General features: G+C 50.2%; 2 protein-coding genes across 2 annotated transcripts; one reads left to right on the top strand and one right to left on the bottom strand.

The window, feature by feature from the left end:
- Positions 1-4,827: 4,827 nt before the first annotated feature.
- On the bottom strand, positions 4,828-5,293 carry LOC102392466 (histone H2B type 1-C/E/F/G/I-like). The gene has a single exon (XM_006066798.3). It carries the CDS (start codon positions 5,243-5,245, stop codon positions 4,865-4,867), a length of 381 nt encoding a protein of 126 aa, XP_006066860.1. The 5' UTR covers positions 5,246-5,293; the 3' UTR covers positions 4,828-4,864.
- Positions 5,294-7,144: 1,851 nt separating this feature from the next.
- GDF2 (growth differentiation factor 2) lies at positions 7,145-12,684 on the top strand. Its single transcript, XM_006066797.3, has 2 exons — positions 7,145-7,720; positions 10,554-12,684. Exons 1-2 carry the CDS (start codon positions 7,375-7,377, stop codon positions 11,501-11,503), a joined length of 1,296 nt encoding a protein of 431 aa, XP_006066859.1. The 5' UTR covers positions 7,145-7,374; the 3' UTR covers positions 11,504-12,684.
- Positions 12,685-15,410: the final 2,726 nt, after the last annotated feature.

Below are 15,410 nucleotides of genomic sequence, written 5' to 3'. Positions count from 1 at the left end.
TGATGAGTAGAAGTTTTTGGGAAATGGTGAAAATTTTTAACGAAATCTGGCTTAGATTAATTCAACCAAGTGTTTGCAAAAACCGATGTGTTATCATTTTCTAGTGTAATATAACTGTCAAGCAGTTTTTTTTTTTTTTTTTTAAGGCAAAATGGCCTTACGGCCAATTAGTTGTACTGCAAAGCTGCTAGCGGCAAAGATGTTTACTAGTGAAAATACTGGACACACCTGGCTGGAGCCCAGCAGCATCTGCTGAGCATCCCCTCCGAGGTGCTCCAAATGGCCGTGGGACATGTGTGTGAACAGCTGCCCTGGGCACATGGCCCTACCTCTTGGCAGAGATCAGGTGAGGCAAGGGGGGTGGTCCTTAAGGCACACTGCCTTATTCCTGCAGGACTTGTACTGGGACTAAATGATTCATTCATTGGATGGCTGGGATGTCTCAAATTGGTCTGCAAATTGGTTATGGCTTGGTTTGCCATGTCTAATCCTTTTTGAAATATGACAGGATATAAATTACTTGCAAAATAAGTAAAAACATTAGGGCTTGATAAAGTTCCAAATGCCTTTTTTTTCCTTTCAATATTAGAGTCTTCCTTTTCCTTTCTCCCCCTCATTTTTTTTTTCTCATCCAACTGCTCCCTTTCCATTTCTTAGGAAAGATAGGGTGTTCTATACCATTTCTTAGGAAAGTTGGGGTATCCTATAATACTTCTATCTTATTCTCTCTGGCATTTGCTGTTTCTGGGAGATCTCTGAGGTCACTATGAAAGCCTGCAACTTCCCCTGTGCCCTCAATTCTGGATTACAGGGGTGGAGGGAGAAGGCTGGGAGGCTCAGCCCTGTGTCAGCCATGGACAGGGGCGTTGTGCTTGAGCTGGGATGGATGGTACCCAGTGCTGATGATTTTGCTGTGGGGTGAAAGGAACTAGTGTCAGCAGGGACCCTCGTGTTTAGAGTGCCATGCAGCTTGGAGAGGGTATCTCCTTCAGCCACATAGCAACCCTGCAACTGACTCCGCAGTTGGTGTTCCAGAAAAACCAGCTCAAAACAGGTAAGTAATATGGCCACCAGTGTCTACCAAGACCACAGGTAATATAGGCTTTGATATGCAAGGCTGACCAGAGAAGGCAATGGCACCCCACTCCAGTACCCTTGCCTGGAAAATCCCATGGATGGAGGAGCCTGGAAGGCTGCAGTCCATGGGGCCACTAAGAGTCGGACACGACTGTGCGACTTCACTTTCACTTTTCACTTGCATGCATTGGAGAAGGCAACGGCAACCCACTCCAGTGTTCTTGCCTGGAGAATCCCAGGGACGGGGGAGCCTGGTGGGCTGCCGTCTATGGGGTTGCACAGAGTCAAACACAACTGAAGTGACTTAGAAGCATGCAAGGCTGACAGGTTCAAGGCCAGTGTGGTTGCTGCTGCTTCCCAGCTTCCCAGCCAGTGATGCCCCTCCGCCCCCCACCTCCAGCCTACTAGGGTTGTCTCAATGGTACTGAGTGCCCTTACAATAAAGCAAGGTTTAAAAAGAAACGTAAATATGAAACAACTTTTCCCCCCTCTCTCTATATATATATCAACATCACATGATCACAGGAGCAAGAGGTCCTAGCACACAGCCCAGACGTGCACAGCCCTTGAATTCTCTTAGCCACACCTGGGTCTGTCTGGAGGGAGCAGGGTGATGGCCTGCCAGCCACTGAGCCCTAGTCCTGAAGTTGTGCTTCCTCTGAAAGAGGAGAGCCTTAGTCCATGTGCAACTGGATGACAGTGCAGCCGTGAGCTGAAAATAGTAAGGCTGGAAGAAACCTTTGCAAAACTTCTGGTGCAACCCTTTTATTCAAAAAGAGGGGAAACTGAGTCTGGATACTACCAGATGTCTTGCTTGAGGCATCCCAACAGGTGCCTCTGTATGTCTAAATCACTCTTAAAATGTCATCAGAGCTATAGCCTGTAACTCAGGCTCCTTCTGTGGCCAAGGTAGAGACGGGCCCATGATGAAAGAGGCTGAAGAAGTCTGGGGTGAGGGTGTGAGGAAGAGCCTCCAGGGGAAGAGGAGTGGAGAGAAGCAGAGATGGCTCCCCCAGGATGGAAGAGCGGGACTGAGCTGGTGGCATAAAGCCGCTGAAGGCCCCAGCTTGTGCAAAATGTGTTTGATGGCAGCATGTGCCAAGGAAGGCTGGAGTGGGTTTCTGTGGGAAAACAAGGAGGGCAGAACCACTTTGGCAGCTCTGACTCCAAGCTGTGCACCAAAATATTGAAGTTAGAGCCAAAGGCTATTTCCTTTTACCAAAGTCAGGAAACATAAAATCTCATTCACTGATAAACTGGTGCTTCTGAGATTTCCAAATCTCCTCCTGTCTTCTACTCCCTAAGATGATGGTGCTCTTTCAAGCTTTGTACCACTTTTCCTTCTGACTCAAGTCTAATCCAATCCTAGATTTGTCCAATCTCTCCTGGCAGTCTTGTTTGTATATGGAGAGGGTGGGCGAGCAGAGGAATGAACGAACTGTTCATCCGTTTGGTTATTCAGCATCTGCTACATGCCAAATGCCATAACAGGCAGTATACGCATACTCGATCTCTTGGAAGGCTCATATGAATTTCCTCTTTTATCAAAGCCAGTGTGCGAGTTTGAATGATCAGAATCACCTGGAGAGCTTGACTAGCTTGCTGGGCTGAATCAGAGTTTTTGATTTGGGGAAAGACTTCACATTTTTAAACCAGTTCCCAGGTGCTGCTACGCAATGGTCCAGGGACCACATTTTAGGAACCACTGTTCTAACAAACTTGCTGACCACTTGGGCACAGTTCAGAGACAAAGTGCCAGGAGTAAGCAGGATCTCAAGAAGTTGAGGCATGGAGCTGGGAAGTGACAGATCTGCTGCTCTGCCTGGTTCATGTTCTCTCCTTAGAACCTCAAAGTGGGGCTGTTTCACTCCTCTGAGCAATAAGTGCGTGAGTGCGGAACTTGAGAGGTCAAGCCTCTTGTGATGGAAGGGGCTCCTGACCCGTGGAGGCAGCCGTATCACAGTCAACCACCCCCAGCCCCTGGCAACCACCATTCTACTCCCTAATCTCTATGCATTTCACTACTCTTAAGTACTTCATATAAGTGGGATCATACAATATTTATCTTTTTGTGACTGGCTTATTTTATTTAGCAAATCTTCAAGATTCCTCCACGTCATGGTATGTGTCAGAATTCCCTTCCTTTTTAAGGCTGAATAACATTCCATTGGGTGGATGTACTACATTTTGTTTATCCATTCATGGGTCAATAGACACTAGAGTTGTTTCTGCCCTTTGGCTACTGTGAGTAATACTGCTATGAACATGTGTTTACAAATATCTTTTTGAGACCCTACTTTCGATTCTTTTGGCTATATATACAGAAATAGAATTGCTAGATCACAGAGTAAACTGCTTGGGGGAAGAGAAAAAGGAGAGAGGAGTAGGAAATAACATCATTGTGGTGCAGTTAAGGCAGCCCTTCCCTGAGGCAAGCAGGCGGCAGGAAGAGAGGGAGTGCTTTGACACAGGAAGAGAGGATATAATTGACAATCCCAGATTGTCATCTGGGAAAGACAGAACAAGACCCAAACCTTGTTCTCTAAGACCCCGAGTCAAGGGAATCTGTCCAGAGGAACCAAGGCCTGTTCATTCAGAGAGGTAGTAAGGGCTCTAAGTCACCTTGAAGAAAATGGGAGTCCAGGCTGGTAACTCGGAGAAGGCAATGGCACCCTACTCCAGTGTTCTTGCCTGGAGCATCCCAGGGTGGGGGGAGCCTGGTGGGCTGCCGTCTACGGGGTGGCACAGAGTCGGACACGACTGAAGCGACTTAGCAGCAGCAGGCTGGTAACTGAAATTCCCCATAAGAACCTAGAAATCTGTGGGAGAGGGTAGGATGGGATCAGCGTGTGAGCACAGCTGGTCTCTTCTCTCCACCCAGCCACCTGCCCCCTCAGTGCCTTCTGGAGAAAGGGTAAGCCTGGGAGGATGTTTAAGAAAACTGTCACCTTGGTGCCCAATCGGAAACATCGTGGGGACCTGAGCAGAAACGTGGATCTGCCAGGCCATCCCAGCAGCTGTGCACCAGCCAGCTATAAACTGTGTGGGACCCACCCCAACAGCAAAGCTGCGTGTCAGTGAGAAGCAACGGCCAGGGGGATCTTCCAGGACCTCTATCCCAGCCTTATTTCCCTTTCCAGCCTTAAAATTTGGACTGATACCATCCCCCCTCGATCTCTTTTGGAATAAATAAACCTCTAGAGCTCTTGGACAATTCAGGAAAGGGATGCTCTAAGAAAGAAAAGCAGACCTTCCAGTAATATGGATCAGGAGGTCTCATACAATTACTTAAGAACAATAAAGGAGATATGGACATATTGATATTCTGAGTTTGTGGCGCAGATCATTGCACACAGAGGCACAGGTCTGCAGGCGCCATCCTCATCACAGTCCATGTGGCCAGGACCTCCAGACAGTGCAGCCTCCATGACCGGATGTGATGACCCCATATGTAAACAGGTCTACAGTCCGATATCCGAGATGACCAAATCCAAAACTATTAGAAAACCTGAAGTTTATTTCAATTTGTTTCAAGACAAAACCTGACCTGAAAGGAGATTTGTGTTTTTATTTGTTTCACTGCATAAATATCAATATGTTGTCCCCACTGGGGATATGACAGTATATACTCCATATACTGTATAGTGAAGTCGCTCAGTCGTGTCCGACTCTTAGCGACCCCATGGACTACGCCTACCAGGCCCTCCGTCCATGGGATTTTCCAGGCAAGAGTACTGGAGTGGGGTGCCATTGCCTTCTCCGTTAACAGCGGCTAGGTATATTATATTTACCTGGAGCTGGTATACTTGGTGACAGCCTTAGTGCCCTCAGACACGGCGTGCTTGGCCAGCTCCCCAGGTAGCAGCAAGCGCACGGCGGTCTGTATTTCCCTGAATGTGATAGTCGAGCGCTTGTTGTAATGCGCCAGGCGTGATGCCTCGCCAGCGATGCGCTCGAAAATGTCGTTGACGAAGGAGTTCATGATGCCCATGGCCTTGGACGAGATGCTGGTGTCCGGATGGACTTGCTTCAGCACCTTGTACACGTACACGGAGTAGCTCTCCTTGCGGCTGCGCTTGCGCTTCTTGCCGTCCTTCTTCTGGGCCTTGGCTACAGCTTTTTTAGAGCCCTTTTTAGGGGCAGGAGCAGACTTAGCTGGTTCAGGCATGTCTATAATGACAACACCCAACAACACAGAAAGATCCTTCCCCAAATCTGAAGCTTCCTGAACTTCAAAACCCTCCTGGCCACAAGAGTTTTAAATAGGGGATTGTGGAGCTGCATATATCTCAAAATGGTGAGACTGAAGGTTATTTTTACATTCTTTCTAATGCTTTGCATTTCCAAAATTATCTGCGCTATATATAGTACTCTTATCATCAGAATAGCAATCTGTCATGTTTTTAAGAAAACATCGAAGAGCAGCTCCTCCCGCTTCAAGAGCACATTCAGCCCACCCCAGCCCCCTGAGTCCCCTGGCTCCACCTCTTGAACATGACAGGCTTCTGGGCTGCCTCCAGGGACTAGAGAACCCTGGGGGGGGGGGAGGTGCCTGCCTAGTTCCCCAGCTCCTCCCAGCCCGCTCCCTGCTGGGAAATTGCAGCCCCACTTCTGGGGGCCATGCACCCATTCATCTTTCCCCTGCCTCAGAGTTCTTGAGTTGAGTTGGCTCAAAGCCCAGCATGTTTCCCATCCGCTCTGCAAGCAGCCCTTCTGAAACAGCACCCTTCCCATCCATCCTCCTTGGCAGAGTCCCCAAAGGACAGGGACAGCAAGTTCTGTCCAGGCCTGGCCACTGGGGATTCCTGGTTCCGGCCCACCCTCACTAGGGGTGGGGAAAAGCTGGATGCACACCCGGGATCTCTGACCCTGCCTGTCCTGGCCCCTTGTTCATCTTCCTGAATCTGCTTAGCTCACTGCACCCCCCACCCCCAGAAGCCTCACCAGCTTGAAAAAACCTCACATTTAAATCCTCCTCACAGTAGACTCCCAGAATATTTTATGCTTATTCTTTGCTACGGTCAAACCCACATGCAATGGAAATGTTCAGATCTAAGTGTGGGTCTGCCGTTCTTAAAATAACGCAGACCCTGAAGCCCAGCAGGGCTCAGCTGGGCCACAGTCTCTCAGCTTCTTCCGGCAGGTGAAACATCTCCTGGGCATGCCCTGGATTCAGTGCTTCCCTGCTCCATTGTCTCCCAGATTACATGGTTCTCCTGACTGACAAGTGTGGCCCAGGCAACCGCCCGGATGACGTGAGTCAAGACCTCACCATCACCCCCAGACCACTGACAGAGCTGTACTTAGGTGCCAGGGCCAGGAGGCCTTGGTGTGTAAGTGATGTTTCTAGAGAGCAGGCCAGGCAGGTGCAGGGCCTCTGGGGATTCCCCCCGAGCTCCCATTCAGTCAGACCCAGGGTAGAGAAGCTGTAGCCAGAATGCAACCGCCCAACCGACTGAGGCTTGCAGTGGCTGCCATGGTGGTTAGCACTTATCACCTTAAGTCCTTACTGCTCTCTTCTGAAGTGGAGGCCCGGAAAGGTAAATGACTTGCTCCGGGTCATGCAGGTAAGGACAGCTGAGTGAGCCGGGATTTGAACCCACATCTGGTCTGACTCCAAAGTCTCTACCACCTCACTAAATTATATGTGCCACCTTTACCCATGATCTCTAAGACTCAGGAATTCACTTGACAGATGAGAAGCCGAGGCACCAAGTACTTGAGCCACAGACGCACATTCCAGTTCCAGGGAACCAGGCTTCTTACTAACCCCCCATCCCCACCACAGTGGTCAGCCCAGGGGCTTCTGGGAGTTTTGTGCTGTTGTTTCCATATATGGAGGACTTCTGGGTCTTATTTCTTTCCTGGATTCTTTGTTTCTGTGGCCCAGGAGATGGAGCATATGTCACCCTGCCTCAAGATTCTTTTGAGAGCTGGCAAGGAAATGAGAGAGGATCCATCCTAATTAGGGGGCGATAACCCCAAGGAGAAACTCGGATTCTTTGCAGCAGTCCGTGTCCTTCCCATTAGCCCTGCGCGTTTGTCAGATGTTTATAGAGCCTTCATTAACAGAGAGCCCCCTTAGATAAGAGGCCTGAACAGCATCAAGGGCCAGATAAGAACAAGTGGAGGGCACTTCGGGGACAGCAGAAGGGTGAGAGCCTGTGAACTGGCCCGGGTGCGCCGTACAGAGCTGTGGGCAGGACAATGCAGGCCGGCTCCTTCTGGGCTCCTCCCGGCACCCGCTAACACGCCGCGGCTGCCGCAGTCTCTAGACTGGGGCGAGAGCATACCAAGATGGGTTGTGGGGCGCTCTGGGTGGCCCTGCCTGTGCTCTCCCTGCTGGCCTGCTCCGCCCTAGGGAAGCCACTGGAGAACCGGGGGCGGCCGTCCACTGGGGCAGATGCCCACCGCCTGCTAGGGGGGCCCGGCGGTGAGCAGGAGGGGGTCACCTTCGACCTGAGGATGTTCCTGGAGAACATGAAAGTGGATTTTCTGCGCAACCTCAACCTGAGTGGGGTCCCTTCTCAGGACAGAACCCGAGCCGAGCCACCGCAGTACATGATCGATCTATACAACAGATACACCACCGACAAGACGTCCACCCCTGCGTCAAACATTGTGCGGAGCTTCAGCGTGGAAGGTAGAGGCGGCTCCACGGGGCGCCCCGGGTGGGGGCGGGGGGGCTCAGTGGTCGGTCCACGGCTGCGCTGCCCAATATGGTGGCCACTTGAGACGTGGGACTCTTTGTTTCAATTTAGGTTAATTTAAATGAAATAAAATTAATAATTTAGTTAGTTTCAGTAGCTTGGGTGCAAGTGCTCAGCAATCACGCCTAGCTACCCTATAGGAAATGGAGACTGTAGAGCAATTCCATCATTGCATAAAGTTCTACCAGACAGCTCTGCTCTAGAAAATTCTCCTTCTCTGGGCCCAGCACCACATTAACACAGTAGGTGCTGAAGGAATGCTGCTCGCTTTCTTCCATCCCTTCCCTACCCCTCGCTTCCCATCCTGTCTCCTTCCTACTTAGACACAGACAACTTATTTAGCCTCTAACAGGCGTCTTTTTAAACACTGAAAGACTGCATTTATCACTCATCAAAAGGTGTTTAAAATTCAGACAAATTCCTCTGAGAAACACTGGAAGACAACGTAATTATTTTCTAAGTATAAAATAATTTCCCTGATTTAGTAGGACTAGAAGAGAACGAATGTCAACTTAGGGCTTATGTCCTCTAATTCACACCACGTAGGTGACATGATCTTGTGAGCAGTGAGCCGAGGCTTGCAGACCATGAGGGAACTTTCCCAGTTCACATATTAATTAAGCAGCTGGATTCTGACCCAGTCCCACCTGTTTGCACAGCTCAGGCTTTTTCTGCAGTTGCAGCCTCTAACCAACCAGGCACACAGGACTTCTTCCCTCCTGAGCTTGAGGCCTGCAGACTCCTGACCATATGCCCTGGCTAAAACATGCTGTGGTCATGCCGTGTGCCTGGCAAAGCTGTATTTCCAGTGGCCCCTGTGCTGTGCTTATTTGCTCCCTCATGTCTGACTCTTTGTGACCCCATGGACTATAGCCTGCCAGACTCCTCTGGCCATGGGCTTTCTCCAGGCAAGAATACTGGAGTGGGTTGCCATGCCCTCCTCCTGAGGATCTTCCCAACCCAAGGATCGAACCCAGGACTCCTGCATTGCAGGCAGATTCTTTATCATCTGAGCCACCAGGGAGGCCCCTGATGGCCCCAAAGGAAAACAAAAATCTAGATTTAATGTGGACCTGTCTTATTTCTAAAAGATGGGTTTAATTTTTTTTACATGCAGTCTGCAGGTAATATAGATACTGCCAGCATCACACTACGCCCATGGGACATGTCTGTAACCCCTGCTTTAGGCAAAGGCTGAGCTTCTTTGGCTGGCCCTAATCACCAAATCCTGTAGTCTGGGAGTGCAATGTTGGGAGCCATCTCGGTGACCCCTCCCTGCTCCCCTACCCCCAGCATATTCTGTGTCCTGGAAGCAAGTGCTCTGATCTAATCCCAGCTCTGCCTGTGGCCAGTACTGCTGTGGAGGCAGTGATCATTATCACAAATAGCCTGAGTGTGGCTCAGGCAGAGAGAGCACTTGTTCTCTAGATACCTGATGTGGTCCCTTGGCAATTTTCAAGGCATGCCGCAGAGCACAGCCAGTAGTTAATGCACTGCTCGTGGATCCCACTCACTACCCGCATATGACACAGCGGGCTTAACAAATGGTACGGAAACCTGAACAGCTCATCCAGGCTGGGTGAGGGCGCGCAGAGAGCTGTGTGAAAGGCCACGAGCTTGGGGTAGGGGAGCAGGCACAGGTTAAGTGGGGTGTGCACAGTTTCTGGGAGGACATAGAAGTACTGACTGAGCACCTGCTGTGAACCAGGGACACTGTTGGGTAGGCACACTTCATGTGCCTTCTTGTCAAAGCTTCACACCAACCCTGGGAAGGTGGTAGGATGGAGCCCCATTCCACAGATGAGGAAACCAAGGCCCAGAGAGACTCAGGACTTCTCCCAGTTCATATGCCTAGAAGAGGGAGAGTAAGGATTGGAATTTTAGGCTGCCAGATGCTGCCAGGTTCCATGAAGCACACAGTCTCCCCTCATGTTGGCACATAGTAGATGCTCAGGAAACACAACTTGTCTTCCCTCCTGTGACCAGGCCGTGGTATAATAGAGATGTGCTAGTGAGATTCGGCCAGGGAAGTGGGAAGAGAGACAGTTGTGTGGCTAAAAGGCAAGCTCCATATATCTGTCTAACATATATCTGTCTCCATATGTCTAACATGACCAAGCCATTGAGATTAATCTATTTTTTCCTCACACACTGAAAAAAAAAAGAAAAACCACCTTCATTTTGCTCATAAGTGACCATTCTGAATGATTTTCTATGTGATTTAGGTGATATTTTTAACACTGTAGTAACAAAATTCCACCATCCCCTCCCAGGGTCTCTCCTTTAATACTGGACGCTCAGGATTTGCACTCTGAGGCTGAGAGTGTGCTTTGCCGTTTTGTTTACTTGGTTCTTTTTTTTTTTTAAGTGGGGATCTTTACAGGATATGTGCACTTTGGCAGCTGCACATGCTAAATCCAAGTCTCCACATCTGTAAAAGTGTAGTAATAATTACATGTTCCTTGGGTCAATGTGAAGAGAAAAGTAAAATATAGTATGCAAAGGTGGGCACATAGTAGACGCTCAGTAAACAGCTGGAGCTGTCAGCTTCAATGCAAGACATCTCCTGCCTTTGTTTTTCTTTGGAAGATGTCAAATGTATCTTTTAAATACCCTACTACATTAAGGTCTTTAGTGAAACCAAAGAGAGACTTGTTAGAGATAGACAGTGTCATGCCCAGTGCCCTTTCATATAAACCATGAGTCTCAGGTTTGGTATTGTGAAAACAGACCCTCCCGGCAGATGGCTGTATATTTGCATTTCAGATGCTGTCTCTATAGCCACCACAGAAGACTTCCCTTTCCAGAAGCACATCTTGCTCTTCAATATCTCCATTCCCAGGCATGAGCAGATCACCAGGGCCGAGCTCAGACTCTACCTCTCCTGTCAGAGTCACATGGACTCCCCACACGAGCTGAAAGGAAACATGGTCATTTATGACGTTCTGGATGGAGCTGAGGTCTGGGACGCTCCTGGGGGAACCAAGACCTTCCTGGTGTCTCAGGACATCCGGGACGAGGGCTGGGAGACCTTTGAGGTGTCCAGTGCCGTGAAGCGGTGGGTCCGGGCAGACTCCACCAAGAGCAAAAATAAACTGGAAGTGACGGTGGAGAGTCACAGGAAGGGCTGTGACAAGCTGGATATCAGTGTCCCCCCGGGATCCAAAAACCTGCCCTTCTTTGTCGTCTTCTCCAATGACCGCAGCAACGGGACTAAGGAGACCAGGCTGGAGCTCAGGGAGATGATCAGCCACGAGCAGGAGAGTGTGCTCAGGAAGTTGTCCAAGAACACCGTGGTGGAGGCAGGTGAGAACAAAGATGAGGAGGAGGAGGATGTGCGAAACCACATGCCCACGGAATCTTCTTTGGTCAGACGGAAGAGGAGTGCTGCGGCCAACAACCACTGTCAGAAGACCTCCCTGCGGGTGAACTTCGAGGACATCGGCTGGGACAGCTGGATCATTGCGCCCAAGGAGTATGATGCCTTTGAATGTAAAGGTGGCTGCTTCTTCCCCCTGGCCGACGATGTGACCCCAACGAAACATGCCATCGTGAAGACCCTGGTGCATCTCAAGTTCCCCATGAAGGTGGGCAAGGCCTGCTGTGTGCCCACCAAACTGAGCCCCATCTCCATCCTCTACAAGGATGACATGGGGGTCCCCACCCTCAAGTACCACTATGAAGGGATGAGCGTGGCAGAGTGTGGGTGTAGGTAGTGCTGGCCTGAGGGCGGGGAGGCAGGGTGGATGGGCTCCTAATGACAGGTCCTGTGTCCCGCTGGGCATGACAGGGACCAAGTCCACCTGCATGCCAATCTGGAGAAGGAAGGGGAGCCACCAGGTCCCGGAGGTAAAGACCTGCTCTCCCTCTCAGGGCCCACCCCAAGCACATGCCACTGGGTAAATTACAGGGGAGGGGATGCCAATGGGCAGTAGGGTTTGGGGAGAAGAGGGAAGCCTGGAAGGGTTGCTGGGGTGGGAGGGGAGATGAAAAAATGGGGACAAGAGAAAGAATAATCCAGAGTCAGCAGAAAACTGAGCAAAAAAGAGGCCGAGAAGCCTAAACGGGAGATGCACACAGATTAATGGAAATTAAAGCGAGTGAGAGGACAGGATTGACTCCAATAACCACAGTGAATAAAGGGGAAAGGAATGGGCCGTGTGCACACCCACTGCACATTATTCCCACAACTCATGAGATGGGCGTCATGACTCCCAATTCACACATATGGGAGCCAAAACTTGGGCTCAAGTAGCCCAAATAGCAACAGTCAATGGCATGATTCCAATCCAGGGATCTCTACGGGTCCGTCGGTCACCAAAGCCAAGGGCTCCCCAAGTACCCTGCTGCAGTTTAGCAGGTCATCTGGTAACTGAAGACAATTAGACTTTGGGAAGTGGGGACTGGGGGCAAGCTGGACTAAGTCTGACCAGTACCCAGCAGGATGACTGGGCCACTTGTCACATCTAGGGTACATTCTGACTGCTCTGTGCCTGTGTTAACTCAGTGTCCAAGTGCTTTTTAAGATACCCCTGAGTCACAGAACTATCCCTTAAACCAGCTGCAGGATGGAGCGAATGCAGGACAAACGCCCTCAGGCTGCAGTGCACGCTGTGGCCAGAGGAACTTTGACCCACTGGCACAGAGCTTGTGTGACCAGTGGTTCATACAGAGCCACTCGCTGCCATGCACTCAGACTGCAAGATGGTTGGTGGGGGTGCACTGAGTTTACCCTGAGGGATGGGCAGCCCATGGCCTGTGTCTCTGCAGTTACTTAGCATAACCAGCTCACCACCATCACACACCCATGGGCTCCCATCCCACAAGGACTCCATGGATGACAAGACCTGGATTTGAATTTGTTGAAATAAAGGCATTCTTGCTTTGGTATTTGCAATATCCTTGTTTTTACTCCAGTACTCAGGTGATGACATCCAGTCTTCCTGGGTGAGGGCTCCCGCCATTGATGAACTCAGGTCCTTATTGGCCACATTTGACCCTGGCTGCACGCACTGGCTGTTTTGAGTAATGTGCATCCAGTCCTGGTCCTGGGCTTGGGCCTTGGGACCAGACTTCATCCCCACTGACCGCAAGAGAGGACCTCTGACTCTCAGAGTCACACATGGAAGGGGGTCCAGTAGGAAGAGTCTGGAAGTGGCGAAGATTCGACTCCATGGCCCTTCTGATCGCCGGCCAGAGCAGATCCCAAAGAAGGCCTGGAGAGACCCAGGTCGTTCCCATTGGTTGAAGTTCCCAGATTATTTTTTTAATGGCTTGTGTTAAATGTTTACATGGAACCAATGAACAGCTTTAATACCAAAACACAATAAAACATTATTGTTTAATTACTGGAGTTACAGAAAATACTAATTCGCGGTATGACAGTATTGCTCAATCATAAGGATGGATGACAGACATCTTTTAGTCCCTGTGGGGTGTTTCTGTGCCTGCATCAAAATTTCACTTGGAAATAAAGTCAGATGTCTAATATGTGGGCTTTCTTGTGTGTGAGACCTGGGCCTGATGGTCCCCTAGCCCCACACCCTGCCCATTCCTCCCTCCAGGCCCTTCTTTCCCTGGGGGGAGGTGGAATGGAGGGGCACAGAGACGGGTGGGCGTGTGCGAATGAAGTCTCTGCTGGACTGTGAGTGTGTCAGCTCCATGATCCTCTCAAGACCCCAGTATCACGCTTGCATTCTGGGGGCCATGCAGGGCCCCACCTCCAGTGCCTTCGGGGTCATCCAGGTTGGTGCCCAGACTGTCCTTCCTTTGCCTGGAAATGCTCCTGCCAGATGCTGCTTAACCAGCCTTTTCCTCTGGCTCAGTGACCATCACCCTGGTTTGCCTGGGATGGTCCTGGTTAATCCATGTTGTCCACATATAACTAGGGCTCCTGTTTGGATGAAAGGTCATATGGTATCCACAGTCAGGGACATCTCAGGGCCCAATAATGGAGGACAGTTAGGAGCAGCAGGTTGGCTGGAAGCACACCAGGTGTGGCATTGCCTACCCTGGGCTCACGTCCTGACCAGGTCACTCACTGGTTCACAGTCACATCAGTGGTCACTGAGTCTTTATGCCCTTGCTTACAACCCCCAAAGTGCAAATGCTTCCCAGTGCTTAGAAAAAGTTTATTGAGGTCTTGCTTCTCTTTCTGAATAATGCTTAGAAAAATATTAGAGCTACTCTGTTACCTTCTATTATTCTCTTTCACCCTGAAATCTTCATTTCTTTCCTCATTATCTTTTTGATCCCCCCTCTTCATTTTTCCCCATGCTCTGCCAATATCTTTGGCCTTCCTACCTGTACCTGGGTTGGAAGCAAGAGTCACCTCTGCCAGCATGTCCCCTTCCCAGGCACACACACCAGAGGTCCTCTGGCCCTGGGCATGCAAACCTGAAATGTAACCATATATTGGGAACTGAAAAGACAACTCTCTACTTCCTTGATTTGCCTGGACCCGGGGGTCTCATGGAGAAAATCCTGAAACCTGTTAACTATTGGGGTTTATGCATGTAATGACATGACTGGTGGGCCTAGGAGAAAAATGCAAGAATGGTTAAGTCATGGAGGGAAAGTGAGGTCAGCATCTGGAGGGCAGGCCTTGCTAACCAGCAATGTGCTGATCACTCCAGACACAAGGTGAGGCCACCCCGGGCAGGATGTCCCGGGAAGGACAGACTGCAGGTAAACCAGGCCAAAGAGCACCGTCGAGAGCGAAGGCTGCTAGGGTTGTGAGATGACGGGTGCAAGCTCCCAAGCCTTCCCGGAGAGAGCTGAAAGGGAAGTCTTTGCTAAGTGGCTTGGGAGGGTGATAGAAGGAGAGAGAGAGAGAGAGGGATGAACAGGAGAGGGCAGGAGGCAGCCCTCTTTGGGAACAGATATGCTCAGGGAACAGCTGAGCCTAGTAACCTGAGCAGATCCCCAGGTCCTCCAAGGTGTGCCCTGCAACCTGTTCCCAGGCCTGCCAGGTGGATCTGCTCTTAGATTTCCAAGGCTATGTTCCATTCACCGTTCCCAGTCATCTATGTCATCCCATCTTATCCTGTGGATTCCCATGGAATAGGGGATGGTGATCCCCCTGCTGGGTCCAAGCTTCACCCAAGCATCCAGCAGACTGCCCTGGAGTTACGGAGATGTGGCATTGTTGGCGTTACTAAAGCCAGAGGGAATCTAGGCCTTGATCGTGTTCCTACCCCCCACCTCCCACCACAAGTCCACGCCTGGGATTATGACACATAGTCAGGGACCAAAGCCCAGGTAAGTGTGTGCAGAATCTTCAGAGGATGACAATATCCTCCCTGCCTTCAGTCAATCCACTGCTCCTCAGCTCTGTGATTCTGGGCAAGTCCTATTATCCCGCCAAGCCCCAGCATCCTCACCCATAAAACAGGAGAAAGAGTGGTTTAGGAGAATTCGTCTTAGAAGCAGGATGTGAACAAGACCTGTGAGTGAAGGCATCATCATGAACAAATACTGCACAAGGCCTCGCCGACTGAGGGCAGCAAGAAACCCACTTGACCCTTGGTTATTACTCTTACGGTTTTCTCTCTCTGGTAACAATGACTGCTTAGGCACAAACTCTCTCCGGATTTAATTTAAAATAAATCTTATTTATTTGCA

This window comes from Bubalus bubalis, chromosome 4 (genome assembly GCF_019923935.1).
Source record: "Bubalus bubalis isolate 160015118507 breed Murrah chromosome 4, NDDB_SH_1, whole genome shotgun sequence".
NCBI classification, from domain to species: domain Eukaryota; kingdom Metazoa; phylum Chordata; class Mammalia; order Artiodactyla; family Bovidae; genus Bubalus; species Bubalus bubalis.
Note: the sequence above shows the minus strand (reverse complement) of the source record. Positions and strands in the feature narration are given on the sequence as shown.